Source organism: Zeugodacus cucurbitae, chromosome 3, assembly GCF_028554725.1.
Source record: "Zeugodacus cucurbitae isolate PBARC_wt_2022May chromosome 3, idZeuCucr1.2, whole genome shotgun sequence".
In the NCBI taxonomy this organism is placed as follows: domain Eukaryota; kingdom Metazoa; phylum Arthropoda; class Insecta; order Diptera; family Tephritidae; genus Zeugodacus; species Zeugodacus cucurbitae.
In genome coordinates, this window is record NC_071668.1 from 25,874,091 (window position 1) to 25,902,020 (window position 27,930).

Below are 27,930 nucleotides of genomic sequence, written 5' to 3' on the forward strand. Positions count from 1 at the left end.
GCGCTACGACGAAATAAACCATGACAATGCACCGACTCACACCTCCGAAGTTGTCAAAACCATATTGGCAGAATTATGCTACGAACTGCTACTCCTTTATATCATATTTGCAACCTCGACGAGTCAAGAGTATCGTGTTAAATTAAGACTATCTTCAGAAATAAATGACACATTTTCTTTCATTTTGGTTCTCCTCTCTCCTCGGTGGAATAATTATTTATCAGATATTGCACTATATCTATTAATTCGATACATTGTCTGACCGCTTAGCGAATTCAATGCCAATAAATATTTCTTAAATTTCTTAAAAACCCTTGCTATTGACACACCCTTTCGTACATATAATAAAGTATTTCCAATTTCTTCTATTTTTTAATCGCTCTCATGTATCAACGCCTGTACACTTATGTTTATAAATAATATATAATAAATAGGTACACTTGTCCCTTCCTGTCGCAGTTAAAATTGATTAAACATTATCACGAAACATTGCTTCTAGCGATCTGATCGTGCGATAACGCTACGAATACAGAAACTTAGATATTCCAATTTGATTTCGTACAAAATAGTAAGCGATAGCAAAGTATTTATAGTACTGAGATACCCAAAAAAATGCTATGTACACATGTGATTTTGAATGAGATCGAAATCAGTTAATACTTCTAGAGTGAATTTATTGAAATCACGCACAAAGAGTGCTTAAGTAATTGAGTGTAATGTTCAAGACAAGTCAGATAAATATGCGTGAGAGAATTTGGAAATAATTAGAATGACGGGCAACAGTAACACGTTCAAGAGAGATGATGAGCTCCAACGACAAATCGAGCTGTACGGCAGTTTGATAACAAACAAGTTTACGGTCTCGAATAGAAGAAGATAATTCAAAGATTAAAAGATCACCTTGGCACATTCGGAAGAATTTTCCAGTTTTCTTTAAATGAGTTCAAGAACAAAGTGATTTAGTTCGGTGGCAAACGAGAACATGAACTTGATCACATATAATTAGATGAGCCTTGAAATTGAAGTTATAGAGAATTTTGTTTAACTTATAATAGAATTTATCTTGCAGACAGTTATTATTTGTAATTGAAATTATATTCAGGATTGGATCTCTATAAACAGAGATGAAGTGTTCAAGAGAACCCGCAGGTATTAGTTCAACAGAAATTTCCAATATAAAAGTGAGATGTAGCAGAAGAAATTAAGGCCTTCTCTACGATGGAAACATGATGTGAAACAGTACTGCTTCTCACTTGGAATTGGTGTCAATAATAAATAGAATAAACGTCTAAATCAGTTCTAAATAGTTAGGTTAGATAAATAGGGGACTTGCGGTTCCTTCAAGTTTTCAGCCACCAATTGAACAATCTCCCTGCTTAATTTTCATTTTATATCAAATATAATGTGATTCCATTATGTAGCGAAGTAGAGCATAAACTTGTTTAATAGTCTACCCCCAACTTAAGGTGTTTCTAAATATAAATTAATTAAATACAATTAGTTACTTATGAACAACCTGCTTCTAGAAATAAATAACTGTAAATATAACTGTTTTTGTAAACAAATGGGTGACTGCTTGATCTTATATTACTGAGTTTGTTTAAATTATAGTAAATATACATATATGTACATATACTTTTCAATTAAAACTACTATAAATAGTACAACTTTATTTACTAGTTTTAAATGCACATGATAATCAGTTGATTAGTTTGTTTGTAAATATCAAGAGATCTTCTAATTGATTAGTTTTGATTCTACCTCTAATTTATTTAAATAACTGTGTGAGCAGTAGACGATTATTTCACTAGAGATGTCGGATTCGAATTATTGAATTTGTTGTAAGGAACCCGGAAGACCAGATAATATTAATCATTCTTCATCTTTCATAAAGTCAAACTTCGATTGAGTTAACCATCATTAACATAAGACAGTGTCAACAACTATCAGCAAAGTTCCCTAATTCGAAAATAATTTATACATAAACTATAAAATATACATCAAAAACATGAATATATCCAAAAATATATTGTAGAATTTTTTAATAAATAAATTCCTCTGGCAACACTTTCTCGATAATGTCGAAACGACAGTCGTGCGTAATTATTTCAGTTGCGCTATCACCATGTCGAACGCTAGAAATCTACGATGACAAGCAGTGATACTGAATAAACTACAACGTCGAAAATCGAAATCAAGAAATCAAACAGTGGCAGCCACACAAACAATAATTAACAGAAATATGCCGGAGCAGCGAGGTGATAGCAACAAAAACAGTGATTAAGAAATAAGTGAGAATCGAAAAATAAAATGAAACTAAAATATAGATAGGCACATAAATTTAACAAGATTTTAAGATAGTTCACCTCGCTGTATTTAAAAATAGCTCATGATATACCTAAAAGCATATATTTAGTTTAATATATATTTAGTTAGAGTTCGATTCTGTTGGTGAAAGCAACGGAAGCTTGTTCTCCGAACATGGATCTAATATTTACGAGATCTTGTATATAATCTATAACTATAGAATGTATTTGAGATGGATTTCAATCGAATGTGTTCTAAGGTTTAAATTCGGAAACTCGATTTGCGACTTCTGGAAATTTAAGTACCGTTATAGTACCATAAGTACGATACGAATTTCAATTCGAATTTATCATTTCAATCAAATGTGTGTATGGATTATATTTTAGTAGGTAGCCGATAAGAAATCATACGGTGTAATATAATTTGAAGAGCTGTATGGTTAGGTTGACTTACAAGGATTCTAAAGGGAGAAAAAATTGTAAACAAATTTCATGCTACTTGTTCCATATAAAGCCTTTGAGATCCATGATGTTACGTTATTTTTAGAGATCGTTTGACAGAAAAATACTATAGTTTGCGACGTCATGAACGGAGGGAGGGGAAGACTTCATTTATAATTACTATGAAAATGTGGCAGTTCCTTTCAGCTCATTTCTTTATCGTTCTTATTAATATAAATATATCATATTATATAATATAACTGCAGGCTATAATCGCCTCCACTAATCAAAATGGAATTTCATAATACTTAAAATAAATAACCGAGTGGCTATATGCTATCATTTATTCATACCATGCCAAACTTGCGCTTAACCCCGCTGGTCCGACTTAAGACGTAGTTACTTGAGATTATTTTCTTCGCAATTCAACACGTTTGAATATTTAATGGCGATACCAAAATATAGCACTCAAAATCTAAGAATTTATATCGAGCTCAGTACAACAACATAAACAGTGCCAAAGCTAATCGTCAGTCGAAAAGCTCAGCTCAGAATATACGGAATGCGTATTGACAGTCCGTCAGCGAGTATTTGCCACGACCGACCGGCCGATCCGACCCTTAGCTATGGAGTAAGCACGCAAAAGTATACAGCGAAAGATTAAAAGCGCACAAAGGCGATACCAGATAAATTAGCGCGTTATCTATGCAGTTCAGTTCCATACAAACATACACACACACACACTAACACACGTAAATACAAATACATTGAACAAAACTAAAAAAAGTGAAATATTTTGCATTTTATCGGCAAGAACGCGGGCAACTGCTTTGCAAGCGAGTGTAATGCCAATGCGGTGCTGAGGGGCTGAGGCGCTGCGGAGTAACTCGTGTTTTTATTGTGTTTCAGCAAAGATAAAGTTTTATCACTTATGCACTTCTAACAAACGCGAGTGAGGAAGTGAAGTGGTGAATAAAAGGTGAAACGCTGCAGGTGGCTGACATGGAAAGAAAAATATAACAAAGCTTTTTTTTTAACTTCCAAGGTGTCTAAGGCGACTTTTCGAGCTTCTGAAGTTTAAAGTAAAATAAAGCTATAAAACATCGTTTATTATTTAAGCGTTGAAGAACAACAACAACTCAACTAACTGATATCGTTTTTAAGAAATAACACAATTTTTGGAAATCTTCTTACCATTAATCAATATCCCTCTTGCTGAGGACGCGCTAGACCGACTATAGCAAGCTACAAAAACAGTTAAAGATTTTTACAACGGGCACTCTCTAAGGGTCGGCGAGAACCGATAATCATGGGGGGTCTCAATCTATTTAAAGCCAATAATTTTCGATTCTCGCCTCACCGGGTACCGCTTTGATGATCTTACGAGCTGGTGATAGAAGATATTATAAATCAGAATATGTATATTCCAGAAAAACTTGGTCCTGATAGAACCAGGTATTCTAATATATATTTTTCGATATATTCTTTGTAAGTTGGTCCAATAAATGGAGTATTCTAAAAAAATAGAAAAAGACCAATATTTGTACAAATTACAAGCAAGGACTCTTTATTGTTAAAGGGTTGAATTAGAGAGAAGGTGAAGAATCAGGAAGAGAGAAATATTACGATAATTGTTGTGTTCTTCTAGCATCTAGTGGTTCTAATTCTTCAAATAAAATAGAGTCAAATAATCTCAAACATTTTCTTTTTTTTTCAAAATGTTCAGAACCGACTTGTCATCAGAGCATTTGAGCATCAAACTTAGCTGGAATAAGAAATTGTTGGTCAAAGAGATTTTTGAGATGGGTTGCCACCACTTTGAAAACAAAATTAAAATAAGATGAACAAATATTTAACTAAATTAAAATTAAAATATGTGCATTTAGTAATGTTTTCAATAGAATATGAACCAACTAAATCGAAGTGAATCTAAGTATTGCATATAGTATTACTGATATCAAAAAAATTCAATTGATAAATATTGCACATTTTAAGAACCACCCTATACACGTGAGCCATACGCCGAAGAGTTCCTACGCTGTGCAAACTGCCAGCAAACTGCTTGGACGTTGTAACTGTAAAATTTCTTATCGCTGCATATTTTCCATTGTGCGCTATCGCAAATGAACTAAAAATGAAACTATAAACAGAGAATAAAAAACAATAAACTGTAGACCAAAAATAAAAAAAATAAGAAACGCTGTGTACTCGCATGTAAAGTGGCATTAAGTTTTTCTTTTCCACCTGCGCCATTGACACGTCTGGTAGCAGCTTATCCATTCATATATCGGCTGGCTGACTGGTTGCTTGGGTTGTTGTCGGTTTCATTTGTTATACCCATTGTACTTGTAGATATGTACGTTCGAATGTATGGGCACATGTGAGTCGCGAAACGAGCGCCAGTTAGTGCCCCTGCCCTCGCCACTGCCACTACCATTTATTCCCATGATCATCACCTGCACCAGCAGCAAATCATCATAGTCAGCAGTGGTACTTAAAATATTGTAAATGCGATTGTATGAATTACATACATGCAAGTGTTTGTTGTAATACTATATTTGCACGTGCACTTTGCGCCGTACGCTACTCGTGTTGCCACAACTCCAAAATACTCGTTTGCTCGCATTGTTTTTTTGCTCTCCAAATGGTATCGTATTCGGTATCCATTCTTATCGCATTTAAATTTAATTATTTTGTAAATTACAAAGAGAAACAACAATAATAATAATTTATGTTTTGTGCATTAAACTGTAACTGAAAACATCTATATACTTATACTATAATGTGAATTCATACTGATATATGTATAAAATGGTTAGTGGCATAGCATGTAGTCATCTTTAGTGAGTAGCTACTGGTGCTATTCCCATGATATATGAAAAGAATAACAGTTTTATGAACCACAGTCCGTTTCAATTCCCAAAATTTAAATTTCAGATTTTGAGATAAATTTCCAGTTACTATGATAACGCCGTAAAAATTAGAAAATTAAAATTTAAGACTAAAGAAAACTCTGAAAAAGTACAGTTATTTTTTTGACACTGATTTTGAGGTTTTTTGATAAGTCATTGCTTCGTACTAAAAGCCCAAACTAGGTTGGAAGTATGGCATCGATTTTGATTAGCAATAGTAGTAGCAATAGTAAGATATATTATGGACATAAGTATTGATAATGGCTGGTAATATTTTTATTGGACTACTTGTAGTCAGTGGGTTTATAAAGTAAAATGTATATATCCAGATAAACACATACAGATGTTTTAATATGTGACCATGAATACTGATCTTCGGTAAAAATAAGGAGATCTACATATACACACCAGTTATTCAAAATAATTGAGCAGGCTGTTTATAGCTATGATAGCTCTATCTTAAAACATATTTCAAGAAACACCTCCAAGAAATCCAATACGACATCAGTGGATTAAGAATAAGCTCCACATTCCGAACAGTCGCAGAAAATCGGGTGCTACAAACATTAAAATAAATGAATCTATAAGCCATATTCCAAAAACTTCTCGAACATACAGCTAAAGGCTTACAAAAGGCAGCAATATGGTCGTTAAATATACCAATTGATCCCCAAAATCGATCGATGGTTTAACATATCACCTATGTAAATTCCGATCTAACTCTAATCCTCACAGGATTTGACTGTACCAAGGCATCTTGAAAATCTTTCAAAATATGCAACATTGTAATATTTGTGGAACGTACATCAACCCCTTCAAAAAACTCATACAGGACGGTGTCTGAGACTATTGAGTCTCGATTAACATTTGACGGCGTTGTCGGTGAGGACGACTATAGACGGATTAAAGTTTCAAACTGATATGAGGTTCAGACGTTTAATGATTGCTTCGAGTAAGTTCGTAAACTGAAATTAAGCCTAGAAATGTACATAGTACAAATTTACAAAATGTTTTGATTTCACTATCCATCGGGAAATCAAAGAGAGAGTAAAAGATGAATGATATTTAATGATTCAAACATATTAATGAAAATACTTTACTAAATACTGGAAGAACTGGAACTCTTACGAAGTTAACTAGAGACTTCGATAATACTTGAAATGGTGCTTTCAGAATAAAGTAACACTTTCAAATATTACAATAAACTGTTAAGAAGTTGAACTTCTGGCGGAAAGTATGTATATTATAGAAGAGCCCAACCTTTAATGCGCAATTATGAATCCCTACTGGCTGCAATTGCAAGGACTTCGCAACTTCAAATTGTTTATTGGGAGTCACAAACAGAAAAACTTCTAACCATTGATCGCGCTTTCAAGAAACAAGCTGAGTCAAATAGTGCACTATATACAGGCCACTTCAGACTTGGGGTCATCAATACAAACGAAGAATCTGCTCGTGGGATCAATGCCGATTCTGCCAGTATCAGGTCCATTAGCTTATAACACGCTAAGTAAAAGTATAGTTTATATAGAAATCTTGCAATATATACATAGATTATAAATAATATTTAGACCATTTCCACTAGGGCTGGATATCCCGATGTCGGCAAGTGATTTCAATTTTGAATGAAATGATTTTTGTATTATTATATAATACTACATTTACACATGTTTATTAATATAGTCATACTTTCTGATACGAGTATGTATGTAGTGTGTATAAATTCTGTATAATTGGATATATCGTGCGCATAAATTTCATGCTACAGAAATTGTATGGCAAAGCGAAAAATGAAATTCACAAAAGAATAAAATATCGTGCTTTTAGTGTAGTTAAGTGCGGTTTTATCACTACTGAATGATTTCTTGAATACTCTTTCTTTATTTGTAATAAGCTGATACATATTAATGAGTTGATAAATTTACTGCGTACCCGTACTCGTAAGTAACTAATTATTCGCTTTGGTTTTTGTACCCGCCGTGCAACTGAAATCACAAGGATCAAGTAGCTTATGGATTTATGTATAAATAATAGTAGAAATTGAAATTGAAGGAAACATTTTTTGGAGTTCTTAATATATCTGTCCTTAAAAAAACTTACTGTCAATATTTTACACGTAAATCTACATGTAGCACGACTTACATCATTCATTCTATATACCATTAACTTTAAAGAGTATCTCATATTCGTTCCCGCACGAACTCAACCCGGCTTACTTTATTTTTTTGCACTTTTACGAACTCTCTGGCGTTAATCAGTTGCGGTTAGGTATGTGATTTTATTGTTTCATTTGCTGCTTCTGTTTATCAAAACTTAGAAAAGTGACTCAGTGTAAAGAAACAGTCAGTAATGAGTAATGCTATAGTAAATCCGAATGCGAAAGTCGATAATCGCCTTTTTATTTTGTACTTATAGGGATATGTGTCCATAAATTTAATCGAAACCGTTATATATTCCAAGAAAAGTGATTAATTTCTTTGTTTATTTGAAATATGGTGACGCTGATTGATAAAATATTGAATTTAAAATGAAAACAAACAAAATTTTTATCATAACAAATTACGCGGCAGCAAATATTTACTCACATAACTGTTGACGCCTAATTAAAAAATAATAAAACCCTTATATGGTTCAAAAAATATCGGTGAATACTATAAACATTTTATCATTCTTATATACCTGCTTTCAATATTTCACATTCTTTCTCCAATTCTGTCATTTCCCCTCTGAGAAGATAATCTATAAATAACGAAAATTATCTTAATAAAGCCTAGACTATTTGATGACTGTAGTACCATAGAGACATACATGATTCTAGCTTCTGAAGTTATACATAACTTATAGAAATATAGAAACAAAATATTTAATAACTAACTTTTGCTCTATCTCGGGTAAATTAATCAAATAATTATGACTTGTATTAAGGGGTTCCATGGGTTTTGTCGCGTAAAAAATGACCTATTTTCAATATTTTTTTTTCATGTAAAAAATTGTTTATCTTGATATTCTTGAGATGTTGTAGAAATTAATAAGCCAAAAAAACAAAAAATCGATTTTTTGAATCCACGAAATCCATGTAACCCCTTTAAGTAATTAATCTGATAATTAATCTCACGGTCAATTTTTCTATAATCACACTATTCATGAATGCCAGTTTTCAATATAACACCACTTTACCACTAATATTTGTATTGAATAGACCGTATTTGGAGATTTTTGAGAGTTGAAAAAAATCGGTGGACTAAGCCCAATGAAATGAAAGAGCACTTACTACGAGGGCTGCTATATATATTTCTGGCCTAGGCAACACTAAGTGTTGCCAAGTGCAATCTGACATTTCCATTGGAAAGTTAGAAATTTTTTAGCATAACATCACTCAGAACGTTTTGTCATTTAATCGTGAATTGTTTTATTTACAGGGAATTAAAAAAATCCTCTCGGCCAAAAAATGCAATTAACTCGTGAACATTTTCGTTCGATCATTTTTCACAAGTTTCGACGTGGATTATCGCGAAAAGAGTGCATCGATGAACTAAAATCTTTGTATGGCTATGAAGCACCATCCTATAGCACTGCGAAAAACTGGTACAACGAATTCAATCGTGGCCAACGCTCGCTCAAAGACGAATTCCGTGAAGGTCGTCCAAAAACAGCCGTTGTGCCAGAAAACATCGATGCCGTACGGGAACTGATAATGCAAGACCGTCATGTAACATACCTTCAGATAGAGGCATGCCTATGCATTTCTCCCACCAGCATACATTCGATATTGCATGAACACCTGGCCGTAAAAAAGATTTGTTCTCGTTGGATCCCGCACAATTTGACAATCGCTCAAAAAAAAGGCCCAAAAAAGTGCTTCGAAAATTGGTTTGAGCGCATGCAAAAGTGTATAAATCTTGATGGAGAATATTTTGAAAAACAATAAAACCATTTTCGTTGATAAATATTCCTATTTTCATTATTAGGTCAGAAATATATATAGCAGTCCTCGAATATACGAAGTCTACTCTTTCAGAGGCACATCGGTTCAAGTGCGTCGAAGACGAAAACTACGGAGGTGTCAAAAGTGCACAATCTCAAATTGATGGGCCGTCGATTATAGCTGTGAATGCTGGAAGACACAATAAACATCTCAAAATTCTACGTGAGCCATATTTTGCAAAAAAATATTGGTCATGAGAAAGTGTTTGCCACGATGGCTGCTGTGTGGGCTCACTCCAGATAACAAATGCAAACGTGAATAAATTCGTGACCCTCAAGGAAGCATGGATTGACACCAAGGAACCAAACAGTAGATATCCTCTGACGAAGGCGCAGATTATTTTATCTGAAAGGTTTAATACCGCGACTACCCTCCAATTGGTGGACGGCGCGACGGCGCCTATCACCGCCATCACCACGGCCGAAAATTGTATGGAGTCGTGGCCATAAATACTTCTAGTTATGATATCGTTATGAATTTTTTACCAAAAATTTAAACAATATTTTAAATATCTTATAAAAAATTGGACACATCGTGCGACTATTGGAACGATCGAGACGAATTTTAATAATTTTTTTTCGGTTTTAAACCTTTTCATTTTATTGTAATAACAGTGAAATTAATTTTTTGAGGGGAAAAGGGGCATGGAAGATCGTCAAATAATGTATTTTTAGACGGGTTAAAGAAGTTGTAGCATTGCTGTGTCGCGGTACTAAGCTGGCGGAGACTATGTTGAAGAATAAATCGCCTATTGTGAAGCTCGGATCACACTCGTATTTCTAGAACTAGTTCAAATATTGTTGCATTGTTTCTAGTTAGAATTGGTATTTATTTTTTATCATTTAATGCATTTCTCAAAAATAGAATTTTATTTGAAAGTATATATACACATGTATGAGTGAGGGAATTTGGGTTGTGTAAAGTTAGTTAAATAATCTGCGTTAGTTTAGTATGAGCTAAAATATCCTCCACTGGTGCATAGTAACGGTACTTACATGGCAATTATTGCTCAAATTATGATTTCTCATCTAAATTGCATATCACATTTATTTATACAAAATGCTTAACACGGTGCCGGCGCGTGTAACAGTTGTAATGCCATAAGTATAAACAAAACCTGACCAGCTGCAAAACAACAGCTGTGAGTCAAATAAAAGCCAAGACAAAGTGCATATCACCACACCACACACACAAATACATGCATATATGCTTGGTAAGTTACTTAAGAAAAGAAAAAAAATAAGTCGAAAATATTTCAAATTGCTAACATATTTATGCTTTGTTGTTGTAAATATCTGAAAGCGCTCGCTGGTTATTGACATATTAACACTTCACAGCTTTTTGGTTTCATTTTCCTTTCTGTTGTTGGTTCTTATGCCTCTCAGTTTACAGACAAATTTATTAGTTTGTTATTTTGTGATGCTTGGTCACACCTTATTAGTTAATTACATTTCGTTGTTGCCACTTAAGTTGATGTATCGCCGGCATTCCACACACCCATACACCCTCATTCATATGCACTTGTAGCCGCGTGTGTGTGTGTGTGTGAGCTTGGCACATTATCGCGCTTTAGTGCCAATACGACTTTATTTAAATGCCACAACTTATGGCACCTTCAACACTATCGAACATTCGCAATCTATTTCAATTAACTACTTCACGACCACTCAACTTCGCACCTTTGCCTGCCTGTGAACTGCAGGTATTCCATAGCATGTGGTTATGCGGGTCGAGTCGTACAATATAATTATTTCTAAACTAAGTCGTATTTTACTTTTGCATATCTCAATTGAGATAAGCGTTTCAACTTCTGCTCCATATTATTGTTGTCTACTAAAAACAAAAAAAAAAACGAAAAAAAATGCGAAAACTAAATACAACAAAAACAAAGAGCATTCTGTAACACCTTGGTGCAGTCCGTAGTGTGTAATCAATAAAACGTGCTCAGCCGTTACTCAAGTACGGAAATGTTTCATATGCGTTTTTTATTATATTGCACAGCTATACATACAAATATATGTAGCTAAGAATGTTCTATATATAGATTGGATATATTTTTTTATAAATACGATTTTATTTTATTATAACTAGATAATAATTTATATTTTACAAACACATTTAAGTATTAATATAGTTCAACAAAATGCATAAACTACAATATAATTACAGTTATATATTATAAATCAATTTTTATATATTCAATACTCATTTGCTTGCAATTGGACTAATGATGCTAGAAACACAATTGCTACACGCTACTTAGACGAAAAAAAAACTATTAAATTGTCATAATAATTGCTTCCTTTCTTTCGAATCGTATATGATTCAAGATTTATATATGTATTTGTCTATATCCTGACGAACACAAATTGCCAAAGTTGCATGGAAGAAGTGGAGATTGAAACATCGAGACACTTTCTCCTTCATTGTCCAGCCTTCGCTAGACTGCGACGGAAATATCTTGTCAGAACAAACTTTGAAGATCCAGCTGAAGTATCCCGACTACAAATTAGTTGCCGGCACAATTTCGTGAAAGGATCAAAGCCCTTTGTCGTTACTTGAGTGTCTTGGGCATCCGTTTGCGGAGTTTGCGACATCAAACAGGACTGGCTTTAGCTGTTCAGATCAACCACTCTAACTTAGGTTAGGTAACCTATGTATTTGTCTGTCAAACTTATCTTGTCAGTCAGTCAGTATTAATGAATTACATGGGCTTGACGGCTTCAAAAAAATATTAAATTATTATGTCCTAAAAAAGTTGTTGTGTCCAGGGTTTCCGGTATTGTAACTGAAACAATTAATTTTTCTCAAAACTGTCGGTTAAGATTTCTAGACAACTACTTAACCGATCTTGGTAATTGTTAGACAGGTCTACGAGATATAATTTTGAAAGACTAAGATTATGAATTTTTAAATTACACTATAAAAATAAATGCCGCGGAATTTGTATAAAATTTTGTTTTAGTAATTTTGTTTTGATTTTGTAATCTGGAAATAGTGCCTTCTTCTGAAATGAAGTGAGACTTTTAACTTTTTTTGGAAATGCCGCATATCAATAATTTGTTCTTATTTACTTAAAATCGTCATATCTAGAAACAGATAAATGGTTCAAAATCTATCACGATCATTTAGAAGACTTGTGAAGGATCGTGATTGATTTTCTAGAACATTTCGGTATAACCTATCAACCATTATGATATTCAACGAAAAAAAAAGTTTCGACAGAATATTCATGCAATATTGAATGTGCGCAAGTGGGATTAATGCTTCGATCTGTCTATAAGCAATATATAAATATCAGATATCTATTTTTAAGTAACAATCGTTCTGGTACGCATTATTTAAAACCCGCCTTTAAGAAATTAATTTCACGGTTCAACGAACTCTTCTATTTGCAAATCAAAGGTTTTATTATTATTATAAAGTTGTCGCATTGTTTCTTCGAATGACAAGGCAGAAGAAAATTATAACAATCGTCTCATCAATTTATAATAAAATTAAATGTATGTATGTAAACTTGCAATCATAACTTTTTTAAGCCATCGAGGTCAATTATTTAGTATTAGGCAGAAAATAATATTGCTACGTGCATTAAAAAAAGTCAATCGACCCTATACCTATTCTAAAAAGTAAGTAATGTACATATGTATACATATTTTTTCCCTAAAATCAGAAAGTTTCATGTATTCAATTTAAAAATTTCCAAAATTCTGCGAAATTCTTATCGAAAGATTACTACTTCCTCGAAAGGTAATTTCTCTTTATTATAGGATCATTCGTACAAAAAAAAAATAAAAATTTACAAAGTTCTGGGAAATTCCAACGAGCGTTTACTGTAACAGCATATTTGTACTTCCTTGAAAGTAAATTTCACTTAAGACATAGCACATTATTGGCGCACTAGTACAAGTTTATGCATGCTGTAGCATGAATGAGTGAAACTTAATTCATTTAGTATGACTTTATCAAGTGTGTTGTGGTGCCATTTCATTATCGAATTGCGATTGTAACGCTTCCGGGCCGAGTTTTGATGCGGGTTCGTATAAAAACTTTACAGATATAAGCATACATAGGCGATACCGGAAACGACTGGGTTTAAAATAAATATGTTTTACATATCTATATTGTATACACATACACACACACATATAATACATACATATGTACATATATAGAAATTTTGTATGGCTGTGCAATTGTGTGACTTAATTTGCTTTTAATTAAAAGTAGAGATAATAAAATGGTTTCTGTGAATTTTAGCTATTAATTTAGCGTTTTAAAAATGGGAGTATTTTGGGCTGGAATTCGGCTATTTCATGAAAAGCTAAATATGTATCTGTGTATATGCTGAAGAGGGAGAGGGACCTGGCTTCGCTTGGAATAACCAATTGGCGCCAAACTGCCAGAAGAAGAGATGCGTGGCGCGCTGTTTTGGACTCGGCTATAACCCCGTAAGCGGTGTCTACGCCAGTCAAGAAGAAGAAGAAGTATATGCTGAAGGCCAATATATTGTATATGAACTTAAAAAAAAAGACATAAAATTAATTTTCGTCATAGTACTTTGTTAGTCAGGAGAGGTTGATATTACAGATTATAAGGAACTTCGTCCGTTAGTCTAGTCTCTTGATGGACATGGATAAAATTGGCAGTACTTCCTCTAGTCTCCAAATATAATGACTTTAGAAAACTTCCGGTTGACTTTATGATGAATAGTAAAATCTTATAATATGACACAGGAGAGTACATGACCTGTCTTGATTTGCACCCAAAAAGTTGAAATGCTCTCTGAAGACTGAAGGCAATGAGCACACTATTGAAGTTGATTCATACAATAACAAACCTTATATTGCTTTCAATCACTACCTCAAGCTCATTGCTTTCTATTTCAGTTATTATAATTATCATTACATTATAATTAATTAATGAACATGTAATGGCACTGACCTTTATTAAGCGGCTTTGGATTTAACTGTTTGCGTCGGGACATTGTACGCTGAACAAATCCACAATTTGTTGCAGTTCTTATGCCAAAAATAGCTTCAAGTTGCTACGAAACTTCAAACATGACGAGAAAGTGGGTGTGATACCGATGTTAAAGACACAATATTAAGGAGTTAAGAAATCACAAGAGATACTAATTGTACACACAATTTTGTTTCCCTTAAGAATTCTCTTTAAAAGAATTTCAAAACTTGTTTGCAGCACTTGAAATTTTCAAAAAGTTAACAGCACTTTGATCATTTTAAAAAACACAGCACAGTTATTTTGTGGCAAATTTCATTTGTAATAGAATTATAATTAACAAACACTGTAACTTGTATATCGTATATTACTTGAATATTTATTATTTATTTATTATATGAATTAAATATATTTTTATTTTTTTATAGAATTTTTATAGAATTATTATTAAGAAAACACAGTATTTTTGTTAGTATGTACTTGTATATTTTTATCGAAATTATTTTATTTTTTATTATTATGAATTAAATTAATTTCTAATTTTTAATAATTGTATTTCTCGGTGATACGTTTTTAAATAAATTAAATTTGTTCCCCGTTATTGTTGTTGTATGCAAAACACTTTGAAATTTTTTTTTTTTTTTGTAGGTAAATATAATTTTTTTTAATTTTATTTATTTTTTTAATAATACGTAATTATTATTCTGTCAGTTCTTTTGGGTTAGAGCAAACACTTACACTTTAAATTTCACTTCAAATAAAGAATCTTCTAGCTTTTGAGATCAATTTTTGTTGTTAAGATGTCATATTTGATATCAATCAATTGATTAAAGATTAGTCGCATTGAGCTCACAGAAACCATAACAGTGAAAGCCCAAACTAATAACACAAGCGAATTGTTTACAAACCGGCGGCGTTGCAAACACACACAAACACTTGCCACAACTACACACACACATATATACACAAGAGCATGTGTATAAACAGAGTTAACGCGATCACTTGAGCATTTCGTGTGCCATAAATGCCGTTAAACGATTACGTTTTGGTTGAAAACAAAAACAGTTGTGGGTGGCAACAACAACACACACTTGCACTAAATATCACTAATAATCATTAATGACGTTTAACAGCTATACACACATATTTACTTATATGCCGTTATGTCCGATTGCAATTTGTCCGATAAGGTCTCGAAATTGCCAAATCAACCATAGGTAAGCAAGCGTATTACCGTCCAACCACTTGACCAGCAAATCAACGTCCAAACGGCAAAGCGCCAAAAAACCGGAAAAATAATAAACACTCACAAAGCTGAACGTGGGAAACGTCTAAACGTCGCGGCGAATTACTCACAACTGAACGCCGAAGTCCACGGCAGCGTCGAATGAATCGAAATGCGCGAGCGCCATCAAAGCAAATTTACCAAAGCAAAGCAAAATCAAAAGCACAGCAAATCGAAACAAATTCAAATCGAATGCTGCACACGGGTGTACATATATATGGGTGTATGGGAGGGAGCCAATGGGCCAAGCGAAAACAAATCAACAGCACGTCGTGGAGCGCTGCTGCACAAGTCGAGCGCGAAATGTCAAAACGAAGCAAAATCAAAACAAAACAAAACAAACAATACGGACACTTGGTCGATGAGGCGGTGGCGAGGGGGAGGGGAATGTGGAGTTCGCAAAACAAATTGGTGGCATACCGGAACCGGATTTTCTCCACCTTATGCTGTGTGCTTTCTCGGCGCTTTTGTTTTGCTAGCCATTCGTCACATACTCACGCACACACGCACTCGTATAGGCGTACATAACTTGGCATCCACACAATTTGGATTGTAAGTGAACAGATGATTGGCAAATTAGAGTCCACATTGGGGCTGCCAGTATTTGTAATTGGAAGTGGTAAGGCTGTTGTTATTTGTACCGTTCTAGTTATTTGTAAAATTTTATATTTATTTTATAAAAGGCATAAACTTACTTGAGATTGATTTGCTATTTATCTATTCTTAGAAAGAAGAGAATTAAGTAACATGGAGGGGAAATATAGAATTATCTCCTGAGAACTCAGCTTCAGAAATTTAGTAATGTGTGACCGACAGAAATATTGGAAAAGCTGTGAATTTTTACCATATCCACCAAATTGCTAAATAGTGTATACTTAGGTCTCGCTTAGGAGCACAATAGTCCTAAGCGAAACCGGGTTGGATATCTATGATTAAAAAGATGAGAAGTCAGCCAATTTCTTTTGGTAATAATATTAGCGCAAGTTCAGGAATTAGGTGAGTTTCAGAAGTTCAAAAAATTGTAATTTTACTATTTGTTTTTAATATATACAGTCATATTTTATGTAAATATTTCAGCATATCGAAGCTGCATATTTAAACAGTAATTTGTGAAATTTTTATTTAAAAATAACTAATTTCCATTGACGTCTCAAACAAAGTTCTTGGTGTGGTAGTGCATTATTAAAAAAAAAAAATTATTCCGTTATTACATACATATATACTTTGAACAAAAAACCGAAATTTTTTTGGTGAAATTTTGGCCATATATTGACACAAAAAAATTACAGTCGAACTTTCCTAACTCGAATCACCATAACCCACAAAAAAACTTCGAGTAGAGAGACTTCCGAGTTACGGAAGGTAATTTGTATTAAATTTTACTTCTATTACCAATTCAAGAGTTCGAGTTATGGAGAACTTCAAATTACAGCAGTTCGAGTTATGGAAGTTCAACTATAGTTGTAATAAAATAAAATTAAACAAAATTGCTTCATAGCATTTCGAGAAATCGGGTCTACCTCTTAAAATTTTATTAGGATCGATTTGAAATATTTTGAGAAGAAGACATATTGTACTATTTAATAAGATAAAAAGTAGATTTTTAAAATTTTTAAAACTTACATAGCCCCTTAAATCAACCCTTAAAATACGCGACAACATCCATTTCATTAAGGTCAAATAAGAGAATGCCAAATAATTGAGGAATGAAAAAAATAACTTATCAAAGATCAATACTCTTCATTTGATAACATTTCGAGAACTAAATGCGGGAGGACAAAAGTGGTACCGAATTATTCTTCAGACTTCAGTGAAATTAATAAGTAGGTTGGACCATAGTTAAATTTTATATTTGATAATTTTTTACTAGAACCTCAAAGTAAGAAAGTTAGTAGAAATAATCAAGGAAAGAGGGAAAAAGCAAAACGAAAAGTACAAATACAAAGGAAATATTGCGAAATCATGACAACAGAAAATGATCAGATTAACTGAATAAGGATATAAATGAATATAATGAAACAATAATTATACGGATTCATAGAATTACTGTACCAGTTGACAAAATTTCGGAAAAAACATCAGCGAAAATCGTATTAAGTTTTTTATTTGATCATTTTAATCTTAACGTCTAGATATTAAGATTAGTTCGGCTATGATCTGTAACTTCTTGATCTGCTTTATTTCCTCTATAGCTACTACTGTAAATATATAAAAATATGTAGAGAGTATTATAGTTTTGTTCACATAACAGGTTATAGGTTAAAAACATTATCTCAGACCGATTTCAATGAAATTTGACATCCTGATGCTACCCATGAAAATTGGGCGAAATCGGTTTAAAACTATGCCTACTTCCCAAATGACTCTATTTTGAATTCCTAATTCCTTTACTTTATAATATATACATTAGGGACCAATGAAGATAGCGGAATAAAACTTTACATAAATACTGTATATGAGGAAAATTGTCGAAATCGGACTATAAGCGTTCAAGGTCCCTGATAACGACATAAATAACCTAGTTAATTTTCCACCGAAAATATCGGTAAATCTCTAAGATATTTCAGAGGAATTTTTTTTTCTAATAGTGTGTCTACTAAAAATTGGTTAAATCGGGTCATACCCATATACCTAATTATAGGTTTTTCAAAAATACGTTATACCTTATATTGTCTTGTCCCGTATTGTCTTGGATATAATTGGTGGTGAAAATGTTCGCCGTCATATACAATATGTAATTATTTTCGTTATTCTATTGAACTTTATACCCAATATATGGGTCGAATTGTGTTATCTTTATAAAATTACATCAATAAATTACGAGCATATAAAATGTTCGGTTACACCCTAACTTAGTCTTCTCTTACTTGTTAATAGATATAGACTTATACAATAACTATATACCATTTTAGAAGAGATGTCAAGTATTACATAAATATATAATCTTATGCATGTAGGAGCTTATACAGTTAAAATTCCTCCGAGGGAGCAGAATCAATATACAAATTTACTTACATATTGGTTAGAGCAATGTAACTAACAGATAAGCAGATACATATATTTTGCATGGAGTAGGAACAAAAATTAACCAATATATATCTTTTCTTCTGAGGCTCGGAATTGCAACTCTAAAGTTATTATTTAATATATATATTAAGAGTACCCTTAAAAACTCTTCGTTAATTAATTATTCTTCACTTCCAACGTACATATGTATATTCATGTATACGAATTCGAAGTCATCGCACTATTTCGAAATAATCAGTAGTGAAGTTCAGCACCATTTTCCCTGGTGTGTGTCTGCTGTGGATTGTATTGTCCATGTTTGCTAATGAAAGCACAGATGGCGCTCTAGACAATTCGAAATGGCAATTTCTTAACTTAACTGAAAATTAAAATTTAATAATATATGTGTGTGGAAATTTTCTCATAACAACTAATTTTAAAATAGCGCAACCAATGCAAGCCCGCAAAGCAACTAAATGAAATATTCTAGCGGAAATTACACTGCAAATCTGTAATGAATATAAAATTGCTTTTAGGTCCACGAATATTTTTTTCTAATAGACCAAAACCAGTCAGTTTAGCATTTCTCGAACATAAATCTCTTCCAGCTTGCTGCCTAATAATCCCATTTCATTTGCGGGGCATTTTTGTCTTATTTTATGCATTTTCGCTAATTTCTTTTTGCGCCAATTTCATTTTAAATACATATGCTAGTGTAATTTCCACCCAGAACGCAGTTCGGCGTATGCAAATCCATTAGTTCTATGGTAATTCTATAGCGAACAAAAATGCGCACTAATACACATGCACTTTGTTGCCCATATATTCGAAAAAATGCTGACATTAACGGAAATAATGTATTTCCGGTTCGCTCCTTTTGTTTTATACGCATTTATTTTATGCGGTGGCTTAAGGGACAATTGGAAATCCCCAGTTATAATGAAAAAGGTGGCAAAGCTGCATGCTGCGCACCAGCAATAACCCCATGTGACATATGGCGCTTTATATAATTTGTGAAAATATATATTTTATATTTTTTATTCGTGTTAAAAAATGAGGTAATTTTCGTACTAACTGTTAATTATTAAACGATTGTGGCACTTAGACTCAAGTCGATACTCATTTTAATGCTCATAGAATAAGTGTAGAGTATATTTGCAATAATTTTAGCCACTTTCATTTATTATTACTATTTTGAATTTTATTTATTTAAATTATTCCCTCCCCATTACTCCCCATTTATTTAAATTATTTTATTTAAAACATAAAATAAATAAATAAAGTATTACAATATGGACATGCTGGTTAAGGAGGGTAGTCGTCTATTTTAAATTTTTAATATACCGATCTTCAACATTTCGATAAAATTTTCACAAAATTGACCTGAAGATTACCCGAGATCTCGACAAATACCCTTTCATAGTCGCTAAATCGTTTTCTTGCGGTATAAGAACTAGAAAACGACCGAAAACAGCGGATGCGGAAACCAATCGAACATCAAGATACGTCTTTTCAAAATACGTTCTAGTTCTTTTCATTGGTATATTGTTCCCCGATTTCGTACTTTAAACATTATAATATTATATAATATTCGTTTATATGGGGTTTCTCTTTTCAATTGTTCCAAGTTGTTCAGAAATATAGGCACCAACAGAATGTCGGATGATAAATAATTGGGCTTTAGAGTGTAGAAATGTTCCATCAATCGGCACATATCGATGTAAAAAATTGGGAATATTACGATTCTTTCGCATGCTCAACATGTTCCTGTGGCAGATTTAGATTGTCAGAAATCTCATAAATTTAATCTTACGATCATCCAATACCATTTATTTTTTTTTTGATGTTTTCTTATTCAATTAATATAATTTTTCATAGAAAAAAGGTTAAAATTTTCATCACTTCAAAAAAGATTTTAATTTTCGATATAGTCTTAATATTTTTTTATATAAACAAGTAAGGAAGGGCTAAGTTCGGGTGTAACTCTCGCAATTTATTGATGTAATTTTATAAAGACAACACAATTCGACCCATATATTCGGCATAAAGTTCAATAGAATAACGAAAACCATTATAAATAGTATATGGGGACTGAGGTAATTCCTAAACCGATTTCACTCGTTTTCACCACCAAGATACAATGTATCGAAGACTATACGATCACTTAATTTAATATTACTTATAATTAGGTATATAGGATCTGGGGGAAATTATGACCCGATTTTTACCATTTCAGGTACAGAGAGAAACTGTTATAAGAAAAAAATTCAGAGGGAATGAATTACATTAAAATATCTGAGGGATTTACCTATATTTTCGGTGAAAAATTAACCTTAGGCACTGAGTTCTTCATGCTTGATATCAGGGGCCTTGAAAAGTCATGGTCCGATTTTGACAATTTTTCCACAAGTGATGTCACAGCTCAAATACAGTATTTGTGTAAAGTTTTATTCCGCTAGCTTCATTGGTTCCTTATGAATACATTATAAAGTGAACGAATCAGATGGAATTCAAAATTGGGTTATATGGGAAGTAGACGTAGTTGTGAACCGATTTCGCCCATATTCCACCCGTGTCATCAGGGTGTCAAGAAAGTGTTATATACCGAATTTCATTGAAATCGGTCGAATAGTTCTTGAGATATGGTTTTTGACCCATAAGTGGGCGACGCCACGCCCATTTTCCATTTTGTAAAAAAATCTCAGTGCAGCTTTCTTCTGCCATTTCTTATGTAAAATTTGGTGTTTCTAACGTTTTTCGTTAGGGAGTTAACCCAATTTTAGTAATTTTCAACCTAACCTTTGTATGGGAGGTGGGCGTGGTTATTATCCGATTTCTTTCATTTTTGGACTGTATAAGGAAATGGCTAAAAAAAACGACTGCAGAAAGTTTGGCTTATATAGCTTTATTGGTTTGCGAGTTATATACAAAAAACTTATTTGAGGGCGGGGTCACGCCCACTTTTCCAAAAAAATTACATCCAAATGTGCCCCTCCCTAATGGGATCCTTTGTTCCAAATTTCATTTTCATAACTTTATTTATGACTTAGTTATGACACTGTATAGGTTTTCGGTTTCCTCCATTTTGTGGGCGTGGCAGTGGACCGATTTTGCCCATTTTCGAAAGCAACCTCCTCAGGATGCCAAGGAACATGTGTTCCAACTTTCATTAAGATATCTTAATTTTTACTCAAGTTATCGCTTGCACGGACAGACGGACAGACGGACGGACAGACATCCGGATTTCAAATCTACTCGTCATCCTGATCATTTATGTATATATAACCCCATATCTAACTCTTATATTTCTTGGTGACACAAACAACCGTTATGTGAACAAAACTGTGATACTCTGTGCAACAGGTTGCGAGAGTATAAAAATTAAATTTAATTATCTTAAATATATTTTATGTGGGATTATTGAATTTTTTAAAGAAACCTATTGAAAACTCTGTCATGTGATATCGGCAAAAATGTGTCTCCGTTTAACAGCATATCTCATACCAGGATCATCTGAAGCAATTAAGATTTAAAACTAGAACTGGGATAAAGGATCAGTTAATATAAGTTTTTGAGAAGAGGTTTTTTACGAAACAAAAATAACTTCTTAATTTTTTACCACTTGTAATTGGAAATAAATGCTTCGCCCAAATCCTTTGTTAATTGTATCTACTTGTAATTGGACGCTATTCTAGAGATGTTGGAAAATTTAATACGAAATTGAATATAATATTGTAGGCGTGAAACCTATGTAAAGCCTTAAATATATATGTATGTATGTATGTATAATGTTGTGGATTCGGCTATAACCGCGTAAGCGGTTTCTACGCCAGTTAAGATGTATGTATAATATGGTCCATAATAAATAACGATTGTTATTGAAAATAAAATTTGCTTTTATTTTGAATTTGAAACCATGACCGGTGATTATGCTACAATATATCTATTACAGTGAATTCTACAATTAAATCACTTGATCACAATTTTTCATTCAGCCTTTTTAAATACCCAATTTAAACACAAACAAATATTCATTTTATTAAAGATGTTTATACACATATGTACAGGAGTACTGAATGTAAAAGGGCACTGTAAATCTGTCTGTATATCAACATAATTGAAGAGTTTTGCGATTAAACACTTTCCATTACATATCCGGATCCTTTAAAACAACTGTTGAACAATCAGATAAAGATAGAAGTAATGTACGATGCTCAATTATTACATTAGACAATTGATTCTGTTTAAGTTTATCATTTATTCATACATGAATATCCGAAATACAATAAGTAGAGGGAGTGGGTTTTAGCATGCGAATAGAAACGGTATACGGTTATTGGTCTTTTATTTGAACGTAATTATTATCTCTATATGACTGATAAAACTTTCACAACCAAATATATGTACATTTATTCATACAGGTATGCATGCATATCATTCTTACTTTCGAAAGCGATCAAAAATTCCGATAAGCTAAAAGCCTGATATTTCACACATTCACATGACATTGACAATTCATTCATGCAGTAAATTTAATAATATTTTGATCAAATTAGGAAGCACCATACTACCGGGTACGAAAAGCCTTTGAACTTTCACTGCGCTTCAGAAAATGCGAACGACCGAAATTATAACATTGACATTTGAGCATTTCATTGAACGCACAGAGTTAGCTGACCGCCATCAAAACATTTCGCACAACACTCACACTACACACACTTACACACGCATGTATAACGAAAAAAAAAAATTAGCGCACAGGCCATGGTGGGGCCAATCACCCGCCTGCGCAGCCGAGCCGGCTGGCGAGGCAGCACAGTGACCTCGCCGCTCAGCTGTGAGCGGGCATCCCTGAAAGGGTGTTGCACTTGCCAGCACGAACCCCCGCCTTAACATACACGATACACGAAATCCTTAGAACTCTGAACTTGTGCGAAAAAGCACGCAGAAATCACAAAACGAAGTGGGAAAGGCGAAAAATTGTAGAGGCAGTGGCACCTGCACCTGTAACGGTTTTGTCAGCAGAATGTCAACAATGGGGTCACTAACCAGCTGTTGTGACGGACGAAAAGTAACGTAATGCCGAAAATAAACGAATGCATGTATGATATAGAGTATATATGTATATATTTATGTATATATGTATGTTTGCCTGTATATAATGAAGTACACGACAGATTTATTTGTTCACGAAGGAACGTTGCACTTGAAAAATTTTTGCACGTTACTCGCATGAATAAAACGACGCAGCGACGCATTCAGCCCATACGAGCGTGAGGTGAAATAATTTTAGTCGTTGACCTCATTCGTTGTCAGTTAAGTTAGCAAATATATCGGTTGCGGATGGGAGGAGGATCATAATAAGCGTCTGCTTCTACTTCTACTTCGCTGCTTTCGTAGAGTTTTTTATTAATTGTTGTTTTTGATTTTTTGTTATTATTGCAAGTATTATTGTTGTTGTCACAATTATTGATATCATTGCTGTTATTATTATTGTTGTTGTTATTCGTACAATTATAATTTTCGTTGTTACAATAAATAATGTAATTTTTATACTCTCGCAACAAAGTTGCTAACAGAGTATTATAGTTTTGTTCACATAACGGATGTTTGTAACACCCAAAACTAAACGAGTTAGATATAAGGTTATATAGTAGATGTATATCAAAATGATCAATGTATACCAATAAAGCTATATAAACCAAACTTTCTGCAGTTGGTTCTCTTACGTATCTCACCATACGCCATGGAAATATTTGAAATCGGATAATAACCACGCCTACATCCCATACAAAGGTTAGGTTGAATATTACTAAAAGAGCGTTAACTCACTAACGAATAAAGTCAGAAACACTAAATTTTACATAAGAAATGACGGATGGAAGTTGCACTCAGATTTTTTTACAAAATGGAAAGTGGGCGTGACCATACCTCAGGAACTACTCGACCGATTTCAATGAAATTCGGTATATAATATTTTCTTGACACCCTGACAACACGGATGAAAAAGGGGCGAAATGGGTTCACAAGCACGCCAACTTCGCATATAACTCATTTCTGAATTCCATCTAATTCGTTCACTTTATAATATATATGTACATAAGGAACCGATGAAGATAGGGTAATAAAACTCTACACAAATAAAATATCGGCAAATCTTTCAGATATTTTAATTTAATTCGGAGGAAATTTTTTCCCCTACTTGTGTGTCTCTGTTCCAAAAATTATTAAAATCGGATCAGAACTTCCCCTAGCTCCCATATATCAAATTATGTGCGGGCTTTATTCCGCATATATCGGCTAATATGTGAGATATCGTAGCAAAATTAAGTGAGCATATAGTCTTGGATATAGTGTAGCTTGGTGGGGAGAATGAGTGAAATCGGTTTAGGAATTCCATCAGTCCCCACATACTATTTATGATGATTTTCGTTATTCTATTGAACTGGGTCAAATTATGTGTTATCTCAATACAACTATATCAATAAATTGCGAGAGTATAAAATATTCGGTTCCACCCGAACTAAACCATTCCTTACTTGTTCTCTTATTGTCTTTTTAGCTGTTATCTTTATGGCTATTGTTGTTGTTACTGCCCCAAAAGCCTATAGTACAACTCAAATTGGAGACGCTTTCAAATAAAGCGTCATACGCATGCAAAAACAACAACAACAAGCAAACTACCGACTACCGCACAACAATGATAACAACAAAGGCAAAAAGACGCAGACGTCAACCGGCGTCGTGTAGATCCCAAAATACGAAATTAAATAATTTGCGAAATTTACGATATTTATGCAAAACCGTTGAAGACCTGCGCAATGAAAATTTTTAAATTAAGCACCCACTTACCTGTATATACATACATACATATGTACAAACGCATTACAAGTGCGTATAAATATATATTCCATTTCTATATTTACATTTGGATTTGCAATTAAAATTGCTGATGAAATATGCCAGTTTCTTGACATAAGGTTGAATAACCGTAACATTGTGCCATTGAAGAGGCACACAAAGCAAGGCTTGGTCCATATCTTAAAACAAAGCGTTGGACATTTGTCTCTTATCTTATGTAGGGGCACCGACGCGTATCTTCTAAAGTGTTAATGCCATACAAACAAACAAACAAACATATATACATATACACAGATGAATTGTTTTCGATTTTTGCAAAGCACAGCATTATGATAATTAGCGAGAACGCTCCCATTTATTTCAATGCAACTGAATTCGATGCATTACTGTCTGCTCGCAAAAGATTTCGCCACCCGCGCAATGGCAAGTGCAATATGAATATATATGTATGTACATAATATATACATATAAATACAGATATGCAAGTGTTTACGGTTGTCCACTGCGATCATTGGCTCTCTTTTATTTGTTGCGCTCTTAGCGCTCTTCATTTTCACACCCACTATTTATCTCTTCTGTTGGGAAAGAAATGCACGCCCAGCAACAACAATTTGCGATAGCTAAGTGCAAAGTCCATTTTCCATATGTGTGTATCTGCTCCGTTTAGTTCCCGCAGAAGCGCCATTGTCAGCAAAAAAATATATTTATTTCATGCAATTAGCGATGTGCAACAGCAATTGTGCAATTAATCCCGAAGAGTGCTCTCTCGGTTTAAAGGTCAATTTAGAGGAGGCATAATACACACATAACAATGCGAAATAGCTGCCATACGATATTTTTGGTTCCAGGTTCTAATGAGTTTTTTGTTCGTAGTTTACTTTTCTCTTTACTCCAGAGGTTTTCATTTTAAGGGTTTATATTTATTTCGTGTATATTTACTCGATGTAGAGATGTAGATTTGAAACTTGGAACATTATTTTCTGAAAATTTTTCTACTACTCGAGGGTCTTTTCTTTACTGTTACCGTCTTCATCTCCTCCAGAATATTTGAAACGTAATTGTTAATCAACGTATCGATCTTAGGTCCTCTGATAGTTAATACATCTAGAACATATTACATACATTTTGATCCTGTGAAAAATAAATATCTCTTGGTAAAGCTGTCCTCGGTTGGAATAGCTGAAATATAAGTAATTGTAAATTATCATATCTAAGTCCAAAAATGGAGGATATCGAATTTCAAAGGTTATGTTGAAAAGTACTAAAAATGCTTTAATTCAGTAAGGGAAAACACCAGAAACCTTAAATTTCATTATAAAGAATTCTGTACCTTCTCCACACAAATTGGTGTACCAAATTTTAAGTGGTTGGGGCTCCGCCCACTTATGGGTAAAAACCATATCTCCGAAACTACTCGACCAATTTCAGTGAAATTCGGTTTGTAATATTTGCCTTGCATCCCAATGATATATTGTGAAAATAGGCCAAATCAGTTCGCAACCACACCTACTTCCTATATACCAGAACTTTGAAGTCGACCTGAATAGTTTACTTTACAATATGTAAAGTAAGCACTAGTGAAGTTATCGGAACAGAACCTTGCATAAATACTGCATATATAGTGTGACAGCCTCTTTCTAAAAATCGCCGAAATCGGATCAAAGGCTTTCAAGGCCCCATATATCGAACATGAGGACCTCGGTGCTTCTAACCTAATATTAGGATTTCCAACTTTCAATGGACTTTATATCATATATATGACGATTATGTGGGTCAAATTGTGTATTATACAGTATTAAATAACTAAATTGGGAGAGTATAAAATGTTTGGTCACAACCGAACTTAGCCCTTCCTTACTTGCTTATGAGAGCTGAATTTTTTAGAAAAATAAAGATTGAACTATGTATATCAGTATTTCGATTCTTGTTTTGGAAGGAAATGGTATATTATGATCAAATGTCATTGGTTGATAATACATTGACATAGTCCTTTAATTGCGACCATCACATATCAATTGCCAAGAGCAGGAGGCCCGAAAACGGCTTAGCAGACCGTCGTTTAAAGGTTCCCAAGAGACAGTGACTTGTTTACTCCTTGCGAACGTCTGTTTTAATAGTGGACTTCCCCGGTCTCAGAATGTAGCTCTTACGACAATCTTTTGTTTGGTTTCC

At 33.5% G+C, this 27,930-nt stretch overlaps 1 protein-coding gene across 2 annotated transcripts in view; it reads right to left on the reverse strand.

Moving 5' to 3' along the window:
- The window catches only part of LOC105214748 (zinc finger protein ush), a 185,630-nt gene extending 169,639 nt beyond the window's left edge, over positions 1 to 15,991 (reverse strand). Inside the window, exon 1 of one of the 2 annotated variants that reach the window (XM_054226350.1) lies at positions 14,589 to 15,991. In XM_054226350.1, coding sequence (XP_054082325.1) covers positions 14,589 to 14,631 — 43 coding nt within the window. In that variant the 5' untranslated portion in view covers positions 14,632 to 15,991. The remainder of the gene's footprint in view (positions 1 to 14,588) is intronic. The other variant, XM_054226352.1, reaches the window with a different exon arrangement.
- Positions 15,992 to 27,930: the final 11,939 nt, after the last annotated feature.